At 47.6% G+C, this 17,753-nt stretch overlaps 1 protein-coding gene across 9 annotated transcripts in view; it reads left to right on the top strand.

The window, feature by feature from the left end:
• The window catches only part of LOC139749220 (uncharacterized), a 489,778-nt gene that overhangs the window by 283,451 nt on the left and 188,574 nt on the right, over window positions 1-17,753 (top strand). Inside the window, exon 2 of one of the 9 annotated variants that reach the window (XM_071662993.1) lies at window positions 9,966-10,673. The exons of the other annotated variants lie outside the window; for them this stretch is intronic. Coding sequence (XP_071519094.1) covers window positions 10,580-10,673 — 94 coding nt within the window. The 5' untranslated portion in view covers window positions 9,966-10,579. The remainder of the gene's footprint in view (window positions 1-9,965; window positions 10,674-17,753) is intronic. 9 annotated transcript variants of the gene reach the window in all.

Below are 17,753 nucleotides of genomic sequence, written 5' to 3'. Positions count from 1 at the left end.
ACTTCAAAGTGGAAGACTTGTATAGTCATTTCAAATGGCTGTGGAGGCGCATGTAATGTCAGCTGTAGATTTTCATTGAAGTGTGTGTTTGCCAGGTCTGTGTTTAAACGTACTTGTTATTATGCTGCTTTCAACGGGTAAATCACTCCATACGTTAACAATCCTGTTGAAGAAGAAGCATTGCACCTCAATTCGAGATAAAGCGTTTGCCCCGTAGCTAAGAGTGGAATCGTATGACTGTATCCTTGAGTGGCTGGTTAGATAGAGATTATCATCATGGAAGCTTTTGATGACTCAGGATACCTGTATGGGAAATGTAATCTGTCTTCTTTCCGCTATCAGTGGTGGCTTCCGTAGTGTGAGATCCACCTGGTGAGAGCTTTGACCTTACTCACGTCTGGTCATTCTCTCTGAGGTTCCCCCAATGGAGTCCTATGTTGTAGCCTTTGATGTATCAAGAGCTTTCCAGTGGGTGTGGCTCTGGGATCTGCGTCTTGAGTCCTCTCTCTCTCTCTCTCTCTCTGCCTTCGTCCCTCACTCTGTTGCCTGTTCGGTAATACACCTCTCTCTCTCTCTCTCTCTCTCTCTCTCTCTCTCTCTCTCTCTCTCTCTCTCTCTCTCTCTCTCTCTCTCTCTCTCTCTCTAGTCCGTCTGTTGTCGTAATTATTAATTGATAAGCCTCTCCATTTTTTTCCATGCTAGCTAGGTTGGTCTATCAGTGTTCTGTACCGCCTCCTACTTTTGTTTTTTGTTTTTCTTCTCCACTTTATGAGCGATTTTATTTCTTTATTTTTTCCCTCGCCCTCTTTTATAGATGTTACTTTGGTTTCTGTTTCTGAGGATTGGCCTTTCGCTTGCCCGCCCCCACCCCCTCCACTCCATTAGCATCCACACAGTACTGGACAACACTGTGTTGCATAACTCGTGTGTTGTGGTAGGCGAGTGTGGTGCCATGCCTCTTCCTCTGTACCCATAATGGATGGAACTGTTTAACGTCTCGTGTCTCACCTGACCCTCGGCCACCTTAAGGTTATATAGAACTGGACGTACACCTTCTCACATCTCTCCTAAACCTCACCACTGGAATGTATTTTCAAGGGCAGCTTTTCCTTGTCACTACTTAATTCTTATCGTATTTTTTTTTTCCTTTTTTTCCCCCCCTCGTATTTGTACCACGATAGCCTTCTTTATATCTAAGGCCTGGCCTCGGGTTACGCCTTTATTCCGCGATCGTAGCCTTCGGCACGAAAAAAAAAGGAAAATGGAAGTGATATGTCTCAGGCAACATGTCGGAGGTAATAATATGTCTCATGCAACATGTCAAAGGTAATGATATGTCTCAGACTGCATGTTAGAGGTAATAATATGTCTCAGACAACATGACGGAGGTAATAATATGTCTCATGCAACATGTAGGAGGTAATAATATGTCTCATGCAACATGTCGGAGGTAACAATATGTCAGCATGCCGCGGGACACACCAGCAGCCAGCCATATCCTCGCCACATCCATGATCACTGTGTGGTGCGGTTGGCTTACTCTAGAACTTGCACGACTCCCCATACAGTGCCTCGATTCCGTGGCCCACCGTGTATCATGCAGTGTGGGGCGTGGCCCACCATGTATCATGCAGTTTGTGACGTGGCCCACCATGTATCATGCACTTTGGGACGTGGCCCACCGTGTATCATGCAGTGAGGGACGTGGCCCACCATGTATCATGCAGTGAGGGACGTGGCCCACCACGTATCATGCAGTTTGTGACGTGGCCCACCATGTATCATGCAGTTTGTGACGTGGCCCACCATGTATCATGCAGTTTGTGACGTGGCCCACCATGTATCATGCAGTTTGGGACGTGGCCCACCATGTATCATGCAGTTTGTGACGTAGCCCACCATGTATCATGCAGTTTGGGACGTGGCCCACCGTGTATCATGCAGTGAGGGACGTGGACCACCATGTATCATGCAGAGGGACGTGGCCCACCATGTATCATGCAGAGGGACATGGCCCACTATGTATCATGCAGTGAGGGACATGGCCCACCATGTATCATGCAGTGAGGGACGTGGTCCACCATGTATCATGCGGAGGGACGTGACCCACCATGTATCGTGCAGTGTGGGACGTGGCCCACTATGTATCATGCAGTGTAGGACATGGCCCACCATGTATCGTGCAGTGAGGGACGTGGTCCACCATATATCATGCAGTGTGGGACATGGCCCACTATGTATCATGCAGTGTGGGACGTGGCCCACCATGTATCATGCAGTGAGGGACGTGGACCACCATGTATCATGCAGAGGGACGTGGCCCACCATGTATCATGCAGTGAGGGACGTGGACCACCATGTATCATGCAGTGAGGGACGTGGCCCACCATGTATCATGCAGTTTGTGACGTGGCCCACCATGTATCATGCAGTTTGGGACGTGGCCCACCATGTATCATGCAGTTTGGGACGTGGCCCACCATGTATCATGCAGTTTGGGACTTGGCCCACCATGTATCATGCAGTGAGGGACGTGGCCCACCATGTATCATGCAGTGAGGGACGTGGACCACCATGTATCATGCAGTGTGGGACGTGACCCACCATGTATCATGCAGTTTGGGACGTGGCCCCCCATGTATCATGCAGTTTGGGACGTGGCCCACCATGTATCATGCAGTTTGGGACGTGGCCCATCATGTATCATGCAGTTTGGGACGTGGCCCACCATGTATCATGCAGTGTGGGACGTGACCCACCATGTATCATGCAGTTTGGGACGTGGCCCATCATGTATCATGCAGTTTGGGACGTGGCCCACCATGTATCATGCAGTGTAAGACGTTGCTCTCCATGTGTCATGCATCATGCAGTGTGGGACGTGTCATACATCATGCAGTGTAGGACGTGTTATGCATCATGCAGTGTAGGACGTGTCACGTGTGACAGTGTCAGGTTGCCGGCCGTTCAGTGAACGGGAGGCGGGTGTCGGCTTCCTCCTGGGCGGCCGGTCCTCACGGCCAACAGTGAAAGTGTGTGAACACTTGTGTACCAGCAGTGGCTCAGTTCATATGTGTGTGTGTGTGTGTGTGTGTGTGTGTGTGTGTGTGTGCAGGCCACTTGTGAGCCGTGTGTGTGTGTGTGTGTGTGTGTGTGTGTGTGTGTGTGTGTGTGTGCAGGCCACTTATGAGCCGTGTGTGTGTGCGTGTGTGCAAGCCTCTTGTGTGCCTCTCGCCTGAGTTATGCTGGTGATAACCATGGCTTGTTGGCCAGGCTTAAGGACCAGTGGTGTCTGGGTTGAGCCACCTGGAACTCCGACTCTCAGACAGTGTTCGTGAGTCATGTCTGACGACCGTATTGCTCTGCCCAGGGAGGAGGTAATCTAGTAGTTACCTGCGTGTATAGCTATGGAATCTAGACCATGGACTGGGGTATAGCTCATTTCGTAAGCCATGCCTCGGGTGGCTGGTGTGGGCTCTTGTCAGAGGTCCTTTTTTTTCTGTTAGACTTGCCGTCCAAACTGACCCTAACGTAGGGTCCACCTAGTTCGTCCTCTTGGTACATACAGCAAACGCCCAAGGGCTCCACACTTCATGCCAACGTTTTTTGTTTTTTTAAATGTTGTCTTGCGTTCAGATGTGACCCTGGTTCACGTGGCAGATTCTGAGAGTAGAGGGTAAACAGAGGGTAAACACTGTGAGGAAGGAAGGAAGGGTGGGTGGGTATTGCTGAGTGCAAACCTTTAGTATTACCAGATAGTGTGATATGTGTGTGTGTGTGTGTGTGTGTGCACCTTTCCACTCGGGGGTTCGAGTCCTTTTGCTGTGGCACAGACCTATGGGACAGTTACAGTGGGAGGGAGAGAGAGAGAGAGAGAGAGAGAGAGAGAGAGAGAGAGAGAGAGAGAGAGAGAGAGAGAGAGAGAGAACAGCGTTTGTTATCCCCACGAAATGACGTTTTTCTGTAAAGGTAGATTTGACAAATCTGGTAGCAGCGTTTATATATATATATATATATATATATATATATATATATATATATATATATATATATATATATATATATATTATCCCTGGGGATAGGGGAGAAAGAATACTTCCCACGTATTCCCTGCGTGTCGTAGAAGGCGACTAAGAGGGGAGGGAGCGGGGGGCTGGAAATCCTCCCCTCTCGTTTTTTTTTAACCTTCCAAAAGAAGGAACAGAGAAGGGGGCCAGGTGAGGATATTCCCTCAAAGGCCCAGTCCTCTGTTCTTAATGCTACCTCGCTAACACGGGAAATGGCGAATAGTTTGAAAGAAAAAAGAATATATATATATATATATATATATATATATATATATATATATATATATATATATATATATATATACATATATATATATATATATATATATATATATATATATATATATATATATATATATATATATATATATATATATACCTGTCATGGTTTACAAACAGGTAAAACACGGTTAGGAAATGACGTGTCTCGATCCATACGATTCGCTGTAAACTGAATTAATGAATAAGACGTTCATAATGATAATGTACCTTATAGGAGGCCATTTTATGCTTACTGACAAGGATGCAATCACTGTAGGAGATCTTAACAACCCAGTTATAAACTGGGACCTCGTGACGCATGGGGTAACAGCGAGGGGGTAACAAGCTAACTGATTATGCTGAAGACTTTTTATATACCAGAGGACCCGAGACTATATAGAGGAGGCAGCCGTGTGTCATTCAGTTGATGATGGCCACAAACGGGAGACCTGGTGAGCACTGGGAGTGGTTGGCAAGACGGCAGGAGACAGCGACCATGATGTAATCCACTTCGTTGTTAACCCGCTGCTTCCATGTCAGAGATGACAACATGGTGTACAGTTTGAGATGAGCAGACTTGGCTAGATTTGCGCTGCGATGTTGTTGACGATAGCTGGACCAGGGATGTGACACCACCTCCTCTTCTTTGAGAGTCTCCATCCATAGAGAGGCGGAATGGGTTGTGTGAGGGAGGAGGCGCGTTAGATGGCTCAGAGGAATTAGTCTGTGGTCAGACATAAAGGAAAAGGTGACAAGGTAGTGAAGTCTATTGGCAGCAACCAGGATGGATCATGATGACGTACATCGGATTACGGAGTTTTGTAGGAAGGAAATAAGACCTGCTGAAAAAGTGCGTTGATGAATGAAATTTGCACGTGAAGAAAAACCCTAAAAGAACTCTTTGAATACAGTAAAAGAATGAAAAGGATGCTAATGTTCCTTTGATGTATAAAGATGGGCGCTTTGACGAACGCCATTAAAGAAATTCGCTTCCCTTCGAAAGAAATACTTTGTATCAATGTTTGCTGTCGAAAATTCGTCCATTTCTGGACATCGAGGGTCAAATATTTGGACACAAGACACAGTGAGTGACATGATGCACTTTTATGTACACTCACGCCCAATCCGGATAAGGCAGTTGGTCCAGACCATCCCTCAGCATGGAAATAAGTTATCCGGCAGATACGTTATCCGATTACCAACTAGTCAACCAGTCGCTGGCTGAAAGGAAAGGTTATCACACAGCTGGATACATGCAAATGTGACTCTCTACTTTATCGAAAGAAGTACATAGGAAATGCACTTTGAACTGTGGTTCCATCGAAGCGTACCTCGGTTCCAAGATGTGTCTTAGTAACAGCAATTAAAGAAACATTTTGACATATTGGGAAATAATGGATTAATGATAAGCTACCACCACCATGGTATTTCGCGGTAAACGACTATGTACAGCGAAGTATAATCGAATTATTTAGTGACATATGAGAACTGGGTCTCCAGGATACATGGTAATGATGTTATATACTTAGATTTTAGGAAAGTCCTGGACAAAGCACCACTTAAAAACACTGCCAAGTGACAGGAAAGTTCGCGACATAGGAAATAGAATATGTGCGTGGGTAGTGGGCACAGCGGGCTGCCTCTACATAGCGGGCTGCCTTTTACATAGCGGACTGCCTTTTACATAGCGGACTGTCTTTTACATAGCGGACTGTCTTTTACATAGCGGACTGTCTTTTACATGGTGGACTGGCTGTAGATACTGGACTGTCTTTCAAATAGGAAACGACAGACAACCATCCAGTTGGCATCATACAACGAGTGGGGGTGCCACAAGGTTCATTCCTGGGACCTATACTGTTCATCACTGTAATCAGCGACTTAAGAGACAGGAGTCGCCTGCGGAATTTCAGAATTGATTGCGTTGAATTAGGAGTTACGGTCTTTAACAGTATTGACAAATGTATATAGCCTAGCTAAGGCTGACCGTCCGAAGATACAAATGGATTTAGATGAATTGATGATATAGTCAGACCCATACCAAAGGGGTTTTCAACAGTGATGCAAAGTAATACGTCTTTGGCCCTGAGGATATGAATCACAGATACAAAATACTCAGTAAACGGGTGGTAGAAACGAAAGAAGAATAGTTGGAGTGATGACATAAGATTCTGAGAACAGTGTCTAGCTGCATGCAAAAGCCGACATGGAAGGTCGCTTTCACATGAACTATAAAAGAAAGTATACCTACGCTTTAGTACGCCCTGGCCAGACCTCACTTGGAATATGTTGATATATATCCTAGTCTTCCAACGTGATCAGCGGTGATTGATGATAAGAATGAATGCGGAGAAAAACAACCAAACGAGAACCGTCATTCGGAAATGTGCACTTTCAGGAGAGACTCGAAGACATATGGAATGAGGAGACTGCAAGAGGCGTGTTAGTCCATGTTAGGCAGGTCCTGCCTGGATCTGTCCACCTTACAGCCAACCTCCTGAACCCGTGAAACACATCCAGCCGAAACACACGCACACTCTGGAGAGACCTCACAAAAACAGTGTCACATGCTCAAGTTTCTTCAGACACCATTCCGTAGTGACGGTGTGAAGAATGAAAGGAGATGTGATTTTGCCACGTGAGCAAACGTCTTCAACTGTTGTGTGGTAGAATGTTAGAATGAATTGTCACTAGATTTCCCAGGTGCAACGACTATCACTGCCTTCAGACTCAGGCTAAACAAACACTTCAGTGGTATCTTATCAGTAAACAAGTCTGGCTCGGAAGCGATCTATAAACCAGTAAACAAGTCTTCCTCAAAAGCGATCTATGAACGGAATCTAACCTTAGTTACTCTAGATGTGCGTAACCTAACCTAACCTAACCTAAGTTACTCTAACTGTGCCTAACCTAACCTAAGCTAACCTAACCTAACCTTAGTTACTCTAAATGTGCGTAACCTAACCTAGCCTAACCTAACCTAAGTTACTCTAACTGTGCGTAACCTAACCTAACCTAACCTAACCTAACCTAGCCTAACCTAACCTAAGTTACTCTAACTGTGCGTAACCTAACCTAACCTTAGTTACTCTTAACTGTGCGTAACCTAACCTAACCTAACCTAACCTAACCTAACCTAACCTAACCTAACCTAACCTTAGTTACTCTTAACTGTGCGTAACCTAACCTAACCTAACCTAACCTAACCTAACCTAACCTAACCTAACCTAACCTTAGTTACTCTTAACTGTGCGTAACCTAACCTAACCTAACCTAACCTAACCTAACCTAACCTAACCTAACCTAACCTAACCTTAGTTACTCTTAACTGTGCGTAACCTAACCTAACCTAACCTAACCTAACCTAACCTAACCTTAGTTACTCTTAACTGTGCGTAACCTAACCTAACCTAACCTAACCTAACCTAACCTAACCTTAGTTACTCTTAACTGTGCGTAACCTAACCTAACCCAACCTAACCTAACCTAACCTTAGTTACTCTTAACTGTGCGTAACCTAACCTAACCTAACCTAACCTAACCTAACCGTACCAAGGATAACGTAACCACCCATATCAGAAAGTCCTTCCGTATCGCATCCATCCCATTACAAGATAAGGACATACAATACAGGTGACAACTTGGTAATGTTATGTGTTTTGTAAGAGTGTTTTGTACGAAGTACGCGACGCATGGAGGCGGCCGTCCTTAGGGGACTGTTACGCCATGACCCTGACCTTGCCAAGGGAGGTCACCGCCCACCCATGACCCGGAGTCATGGTTACCAGTCGTGGAAGCTGATGGCAAGGGTTAATGAGGAGGCTTCGCCTGTCAAATTTCCGCTCGCTTCGCCCGTATACAAAAGGTCGACGGTACAGTGTTGAAGCACAGCGGTTCAACCTTCCGAGTATGATGCCTGGGCTTTGACTTGACCCGAAAGGAGAGGCCATCGTACTTAGGGGTCGTACCGTCGTGCTCAGGGGGTCGTACCGGCGTGCTCAGTGGGTCGTACCGGCGTGCTCAGTGGGTCGTATCGGCGTGCTCAGGGGTCGTACCGGCGTGCTCAAGGGTCGTGCCATCGTGCTGAAGGGTCGTACCATCGTGCTGAAGGGTCGTACCATCGTGCTGAAGGGTCGTACCGGCGTTCTCAGGGGTCGCACCGGCGTGTTCATGGGTCGTACCGGCGTGCTCAGGGGTCGTACCGGCGTGCTCAAGGGTCGTATCGGCGTGCTCAGGGGTCGCACCGGCGTGCTCAAAGGTCGTACCATCGTGCTGAAGGGTCGTGCCATCGTGCTGAAGGGTCGTACCATCGTGCTCAAGGGTCGTGCCATCGTGCTCAAGGGTCGTGCCATCGTGCTCAAGGGTCGTACCATCGTGCTCAAGGGTCGTGCCATCGTGCTCAAGGGTCGTGCCATCGTGCTCAAGGGTCGTGCCATCGTGCTCAAGGTCGTACCATCGTGCTCAAGGGTCGTACCATCGTGCTCAAAGGTCGTATCGGCGTGCTCAGGGGTCGCACCGGCGTGCTCAAGGGTCGTACCATCGTGCTCAAGGGTCGTGCCATCGTGCTCAAGGGTCGTGCCATCGTGCTCAAGGTCGTGCCATCGTGTTAAAGGCTCGTGCCATCGTGTTCAAGGGTCGTACCATCGTGCTCAAGGGTCGTACCATCGTGTTCAAGGGTCGTATCGGCGTGCTCAGGGGTCGCACCGGCGTGCTCAAGGGTCGTGCCATCGTGTTCAAGGGTCATGCCATCGTGCTCAAGGTCGTACCATCGTGCTCAAGGGTCGTGCCATCGTGCTCAAGGTCGTGCCATCGTGTTCAAGGCTCGTGCCATCGTGTTCAAGGGTCGTACCATCGTGCTCAAGGGTCGTACCATCGTGTTCAAGGGTCGTATCGGCGTGCTCAGGGGTCGCACCGGCGTGCTCAAGGGTCGTGCCATCGTGCTTAAGGGTCGTGCCATCGTGCTCAAAGGTCGTACCATCGTGTTCAAGGCTCGTACCATCGTGCTCAAGGGTCGTACCATCGTGTTCAAGGCTCGTACCATCGTGCTCAAGGGTCGTACCATCGTGTTCAAGGGTCGTACCATCGTGCTCAAGGGGTGAATGGTTTACTAACACTTGTTCTCAATATATGAAACAAGATGATCCCACTTACTCTCACTCCTGTAATGTCTTACCCACATCTTCCAGGGAACTGGCCTGCTTTTACTAGTGTATTGTTATGTTTACTATGAGTTGCGGTGACAGAAACTATTCTGAAGACTGAGTGTGGACTGGTAATTTCTGGGACTTGTTTACATAAAAGTGTTTTAGCTTTCTGTTGCTGATTTAGGTGTTATTGTTTGATGTTAACAACACTACATACGAGAATTCATCGCTTAAGCAAGACGTGTATCGACCTTCCGGTACGTAGGCGAATTCCTTGGCGGTCAGGTCAAAGGTCACGCCCTCATGTTCATGAATCGTTGTGTTCGTAGGTCTACCCATGGTGTTCAGGGGCTTAGCATTACGTCGTTGTTTCATGTGGATAATCTGAGGATTTCCGCTTAATTGCGAGTAGTTTCCTTGTTTACGTGATATACTGAGCCTAAAACTCGATGCACCAACCCACCAGTTAACCCACTGTCCCCATCGCCCCCAGCCTCGCAGCAGCTGTCGACAGAGGCGCAGGCGGAGTGGCACTTGTTTTCAGTAATGGTTGTGTCTGCGTCTGTTGCTGTGAACTAGGCCACAGGAAGCCCAGTGCCACAGGTGCAGCGCGGCTGGCTCTGCCACACGTGGGACAGTTCTGTGAGCGTGGCGGGCCACGCGACCCCTGGGAGAGACGGAAGACATATTATAGATTCTTGGCCGACGACAGAAAACCTGGACATTTCGGAAGGTGCCGGAGGAACGTGCCATAGAATCCAGGAGAAAGACAAAGACTCAGGGAAAGAGTGAGGGAAGGAGCCACAGAGGAACTGGGGAGATCACTGGAGAGCTTAGGAGGACCAAGAGCGGCCCCGCTGGGAGGCCCTCCGGGGCGGGTGGGCGCGACTATCGTCCAGCTGGTCGCCATGCTATAGGCGACCCCACCGCCCCCACACGCCCGTGCCCACGCCCACACGTCGCGGCCAGTAAACAAGCGTGGCCGACGCGCGGCGGCGTGCCCCACCATGACTGCGCAACCGCTGAACAGTAACGAGGAAAGTTCATTGTTGTTTCTGGTCGTTTGCTGAAGGTCAGTCGAGGAAGGTGTGACCTTTAACTTGCGCCATGACGCAGCCTGGAGTCCAGAGCTTCCCCCGCCTGGCCCCCATCCATACCCATGGGGGCCACATCTCTCCACAAGCGCCCCTCGATTTACAAGGTAAGTCCCACCCCCGCCCTTGTTATCTCGCTGTGTTCCCGCTGGGTCGTCTGGCCACCTCCATGCGGATTTAGAGGTCGCTGTGGCCTTGTATTCTTCTCCACTGGACGTTATTCTTTTGAGCGCCAGTGTCGCAGAGTTTGGCCTTCATGAGGTCCCCGCGGCATGAGAGAGAGAGAGAGAGAGAGAGAGAGGGAGAGGGAGAGAGGGAGAGAGAGAGAGGGAGATGGAGAGAGTCAGTGGAACATAACACATGAGTTTGGGAGGATACGTCGAGAGGGTGGTGGTCAGTGGAAGGCCATTGGGTCCTCACCAGCGACCATGGCCCCGCTGTGTCCCTGCCCTGCTCAGCTGGCACCGCTAGCAAGACCTTCCTCCAGAAGGAGAGTCAGTCCTCAGCTACCCGGGACACTCCTTCCCTCAACTAGGAAATCTGTTCTTGGCTGGAACTCCCTTCTCTTGCTAGGACTCCCATCCCCCTCACACTGATTCCTTACCCATTCCCCTGGGACACACTGTACCCCTTCCCAAGACCCGCCTCCTATGCCAGAACATCCCCCTCGCTCCCCTCCCTCTCTACTGGAGCATTTCCTCTGACTGTAGGACACTTCCATACACCTCCTTCCGGCCCCCGCACACTCCCACCAAGACATACCACCACCTCCGGCACGTCCTCCTGTAGGGGACGCTGCCCGAGGATGGGCCACTCACCTCACCTGGGACACTGTGCCCCTGTAAGAACACTCCTCCCTAGTTCGGACGCGTTCCCTCCGTCCTGGGACACGCATTGCCAGCCACAGACAATCATCAAAGACGACATTATCACTGTTGCTAATTCCGTCACTGCCCTCATGTCCAAAATGCTTCACCCTTGTGTTAGGATACCCCTGCCCTCGTGGGACACCTTCTCCTCCCGCTCTCCTCCTCCTTTTCCTCCCCTCCTCCTCCTCCTCCTTCCCAGGACGCTCCTCGTTTCCCGGGACACTTACTGCTTTTTGTGGTAGTTCTCACTTATCACGCTTCTCACCTCCTAGGACGCTTCTCCCTTCCTAGGACATTTTCCCCTTGCTAGGACACTCCTCCCTTCCTAGGATATTTTCCCTATGCTAGGACTTTCCTCCCTTTCTAGGACTTTTGACCTTGTTAGGACGCACCTCACTGGCTCGGACACTTATCCCCAGCTAGGACACTCCTCCCTTGCTAGGACGCAACGCTTGCTAGGACGCCATTTGGTAGGGCACTGCCTCCTCTTCAGTAACCATGTTGGGTTATCTTGGTTTTGTTTATTTCAGTAAAAAGTGGGATAGTATGTTGCCGCTTTCCAGATACATACATACATTCATACATACATACATACATACATATATACATACATACATAGTGGTAAACTTTACCGACCATGAGCCAGCACGGGTCAGCCCTGGGTCGGACCCCCATGAGTTCGAATCCTGGGCCTCACAGTCAGCCCACACCCTACCTACGTGTTCATCCTGCCCTCCAGGTTGGTCGATAATTGGGTACGATGGTTTAGGCTGGTGTGTGTGTGTGTGTGTGTGTGTGTGTGTGTGTGTGTGTGTGTGTGTGTGTGTGCTTACAAAAGAATATAGAAATGACAGATATATACAAAGTTAAGAGACTGGGGCAGCACGAGTGTAAAACCCTCTCCCACCGTAACACACAAATAGAAATCACACACATGTTGATCACATACTACATACATACGTACGTAAATACATACATATATACATTGAAGCGTTCTTTTCGAGAGACGAAGGGATGGTACGGTCAGAGAACCGAACATAATGTTGAGCAGAAAACTTGTTAAAAGCAGACGTGAAGAATTACATTGTCTGACGGTGGAGAATGTTTAGGAGGCTGGGGACCCAGAGAGGGTAGAACTTCCTCCCCGTACAGTACAGCACAAGTAGGTGGATTCCACGCGTGCTGCAGCTGTTCAACTTACAGCAGGGAGAGGTGTGGGTGTATCACAAGGTCCATGTGATCATTGCATGAGTGGATAGCTGTAGACCGCATCTGTATCCCGTCAAAACACGTCCCCCTACACACACGTCCTCTTCACCAACAAGTGGCGGGGAAGTGGAGATGAGAGATGTCAGAGCCGTCGGGGAAGGTGTGAGGAAACACGTTACCAGCCACGGGCATGATGGTAATTACTTAGATAATTACGTAATTGTAGTTAATGGTAGATGATTACTTACATGTGGTACAGTGGTTAGGTTTGCCATCATGAATACCTGGCATAAGCTGAGGATTATTTAGCTATCTGTCTATCTATCATCTATTTATCTATCCGTCTGTCTATCTATCCATCTATCTCTGTCTATCTATCTATCTATTTGTCTGTTTATTTATCTATCCATCTATCTATCTATCTATCTATCTATCTATATATATATATATATATATATATATATATATATATATATATATATATATATATATATATACTATGACTTCCATTGGACCTCTTTCTGAAGGCTCTTACCCCAGGCTGTGCTACCACACCTGTATACCACATCGTTCCAATTCGCCCTATCCCGTGCACGCCTCTCACCCTTCTCCATGTTCAGGCCCCGTTCATGCAAAATCCTTTTCATTCCATCATTTCATCTCCAATTTGATCTTCCGCTTCTTCTTGTTCCCTCCACTTCTGGCACATATATCCTCTTTGTCAACTTTTCCTCACTCATTCTCTCCATATGTCCAGACCATTTCAACACGTTCTCTTCAGATTTCTCATCCACGTTCTATTTGTTTCCACACATCTATCTTACCCTTTCATACATACTCGATCAAACCACCTCACACCACATATTGTCCTCAAACATCTCGTTTCCAACACATTCACCCTCGTCTGCACAACCTTGAATATCTCATGCCTCGCATTTAAATATCATTGTTTGGACTATTATACCTTCAGTCATACCTATTTATATCTTCCCAGGCAACGACCTGCCTTTCCACACATTCTTCAGTGCTTCCAGAACCTCCACTCCCTCGCCCATCCTATGACACTATCGCTTCCATGGTTCCATTCTTCATCATGTCCATTCATAGTTATCTAAAACCACTTCCTCTGATTTTTCTCCATTCAAACTCACACCCCAACTAGTATGTTTTTCTACCCTGACAAACCTAATGACCTTGTTTTTATTCACATTTATTCTCAACGTCCGCCTTTCACGCACTCTTCCAAACTCTAGTAACTAACTTCTGCAGTTTCTTACTCGAAACTGCCACCAGTGCTGTATCATCAGCTTACAACAACTTACTCTTTCCAGACCCTCTCATCCTCTACAAACTGCATACTCGTCCCTCTCTCCAAGTCTCTTGTATTTTCCTCCCTCACCACCCCATCCATAAACAAACTTAACACCCAAGGTGACATCAAACTCCCCCATGCCGCAGATCAACTTTCACTCGGAACAACTCGCTCTCCTCATGTCCAACTCGTACACGAGCCTGACACCCTTAACAAAAACTTCTCACTGCTTCTGAAAGCTCTCCTGCCACACCATATAGCCTCAAGACCTTTCGCAAGGCATCTCTATCAAACGTACCATATGCTATATCCAGATCCGTCAGTGCCACATACAAATCCTTCCGTTTCTCAAAGTCTTTCTTAGACACATTCTTTAAAGCACACACACCTTATCCACACATCCTTTACTACTTCTTAAACTACACTGTTCCTCCCCAATCTGATGATCCGCACATGCCTTCCCCCTCGTAATCAATACCCTTCCATACAACTCACCAAATTTATACCTCTGTTGTTTGAACACTCACCTTTACACCCCCCCCCCCCCGACATTTATGCAGTGGCACTACACACACATTCCGCCAATCCTCAGGCAACTCACTATGATCCGTACATACACTGAACATCCTTACCAGCCAATCAACACGCAGTCACCCACTTCCTTAAAAAATTCACCTGAGATACCATCCACTTACGTCGACTTGCCACATTTCATTTACGTATGGCTTTCACCACCTCGCCTATCTTCACCACCTCGTCTATCTTCACCAAACCACTCTCCATGACTCACACTTCGCATACCACCCCGATCCAAACCCCCTACATCCACCACCCTATCATCAAACGCATTCAACAGTCCTTAAAGAAAAAAGGACACTTCATCTTCTAACTTTATCACTACCTGTTACTACTTCTCCATTTGCCCCCATCACCGATGTCCCCATTTATTCTCTTGTTCTTCGCACACTGTTAGCCTCCTTCGAACACGTATTATACTCCGTAAAGTCTACTGATACTCGCTCAACACACCTCTTAGTTGCCCTCTTTTTCAACCCCTGCACCCTCCTCTTGACCTCATTCCGCTGTCTCTTCCATCTCTCCCAATCATTTGCCCTCATATACCTCTCTTTTCTCTTGTCAATGGTAACTTCACTCCGTCATTCCGCCAGTCACTGCCATATCTCACTTGCCCTCCTTCCACCTTACGCATGCCCAAGAATCTCGTGAAAGTAGTCTCTCTCTCTCTCTCTCTCTCTCTCTCTTACTCTTATATATATATATATATATATATATATATATATATATATATATATATATATATATATATATATTGGAAATTAGCGCAGCTCCAAGGAACCCACTCGCATGCGCAGGGCGAGACCATAGGTCATAAAGTGTGGTGATACAGCGTGTCTCTCTTGTGTGGGGGAGATTCCGGGACAACTGAGAAGTAAGTGTTCAGTGTCTTTGTTGTGGTTGTTGCATCATTGGCCGAAGGATCGTAGGATGGGCTGAATGTGTGTGTGTGTGTGTGTGTGTGTGTGTGTGTGTAGGAGTGGATAATATCCACATTGAAAATGGGAAAGTGTAACTCGTGTTTGCCTGGGGAGTGTGGTTTCAGATGGGTGCGTCTTTAGTGGAGTTGTGTTGAAGACTGAATTTGGAGAGCGGTTGTTTAGTGCTTGTCGGCTCATTTTAGTGTGTATGTGTGTTGTATAGGCGTTACGTTTTCGGGTAGTGAGGGAATCTGTGAGTAGAATTTGCTGAAGTGTGAGGGAGGGAGGGGGGCAGGCTTTTATTTGGTTGAGTTATGGGTTCGTCTGGGATGGAGGAGTCTAGTGCTCTTGCCGAGTATGTTGAGGTGGGGTTGTATTGGGAGGATCTTTGTTTCGATGGGCATGATGTGTATTTGTGGTTGATAAAAACATCCATTGGTTGTTCTGGGTACTCTGTCTTGTGTGGGTTGCAGTTTTGTGACATTTGAGAAGGTGGAAGACCAGGCAGGTGAGGCGTAGTTTAGAGTGGAGCGGATGAATTGTTAGTGTAGCACGTTGAGAGATTCTTGATCTTGCTCAAATGGGATGTTATTTTTTGGGGGTGTTTACTTTGTGCATCGCTTTCAAGTTGATGTTTTAGGTGTGGGGAAGAAAACTCATGTGTGCATTTAATGTGAAATATAGAATGGTTGGCATTTTGCCCACTGGAAGTGCATGTCCATTTAGGGTGATTTGAGGACGTGAGCCAGCTGTTGACCTTACTTTTGAGGGCCGGGTGAAAGGGCCGCTAAGCCTTCATCACACCAGAGGATCTTACAATCGTGCAGAAACACTGTACCTGCAATGCTCGAGAATCGCACCGTCGTGTTCATTGATCGTATCTTCGCGCTCTTGGATCCTACAGTCCTGCTCCAGATGGGATTAAGATCCACCGATATGTACAGTCTCCCAAAAAAGACTTCCCCCAAGGCCTGAAGTTTCTAATCATCTATAACTGGCCGACCGAGGTTAGGACTTGACTTCGCTGCCACCCTGATGCAGTAGTGTGGCGACGAAGTCAGATTTCCAGTCTTTGTCGACCAGTTGGAGATTAGTAGGAACTTAAGACCCGGGGCGCCCCGATGCTTTGTTTGGGGAGAGAGAGAGAGAGAGAGAGAGAGAGAGAGAGAGAGAGAGAGAGAGAGAGAGAGAGAGAGAGAGAGAGAGAGAGTATACATAGACTCTAACTACTCCTACATAAGACCATCAGAGGTAGTTACATATTGTAAACCTGTGTATATCTCTTGATGATACAGAATGTACGTACCAGATGTATGTTTGAACCACATGATGATGGTAATGGTGCGGAGAAAGCCTCGCACAGACATCTGTCTCCACACAGCCACTCGGTGTATGTGATTTTGTTTTATACTACTACTACTACTACTACTATTACTACTACTACTACTACTACTACTACTACTACTACTACTACTACTACTAACCCCCCCCCCCCAGAGGGGAGTCCAGGCTACGTACAAGTAGTTATGGGGAGGGAGAAGGTGATTAGCGGACGACTGGTCATTGGAAATTCAGGTATGCAGGTGGCCGAGACACGCGACACAGCAGAAGTCATTGAGATGTATCCACTCTCGAACCCTAGTGGTCACCCCCAGTCTTTGTTGACAGTTCGTGTCACTCTGTCTGTCTGTCTGTCTGTGGCTCTGTGTGTGTGTGTCTGTGACCAACTCTCCTGTGTTGTCTTTCCCTCTCCTTTTTTTTTTTTTTTTTTACGGTTTCTGGTCTCCATTACTTTAGTCCTGCTCTCCTCTGTTTTGTTTTGTATGTCTTCCTACGTTCTCTCTCTCTCTCTCTCTCTCTCTCTCTCTCTCTCTCTCTCTCTCTCTCTCTCTCTCTCTCTCTCTCTCTCTCTCTCAAGTCCCTCCTCGTGTGCAGGACACCTGCCCATACTCTATCCTTACACACACACACACACACACACACACACACCCATGTCTTAAGTCTACCTGTAGTTATGATAACGAATAATATTGCACCAAGTACCGCCCCTTGTGGTACGCCACACACCACGTCTTCACACAATCCTCCGTTGATTTCAAACTCTCTCTCACTCTTATCCACTGTCCCTGTTTTCCTTTGTTGTTTTCTCTACCGCCACTTTTATTTTTGTAGTACTATGTAGTTCACTTTGTCGAATGCTATGGTAAGATTTCGAAAAGGTGCGTCCATTCCCCTCCCCTCGCGTTAAAGTTTGATGTATGTGGCAGCTGTAGTGAACGAATAGATGTGTTTGTGTACTTT

Source organism: Panulirus ornatus, chromosome 1 (assembly GCF_036320965.1).
Source record: "Panulirus ornatus isolate Po-2019 chromosome 1, ASM3632096v1, whole genome shotgun sequence".
NCBI classification, from domain to species: domain Eukaryota; kingdom Metazoa; phylum Arthropoda; class Malacostraca; order Decapoda; family Palinuridae; genus Panulirus; species Panulirus ornatus.
Note: the sequence above shows the minus strand (reverse complement) of the source record. Positions and strands in the feature narration are given on the sequence as shown.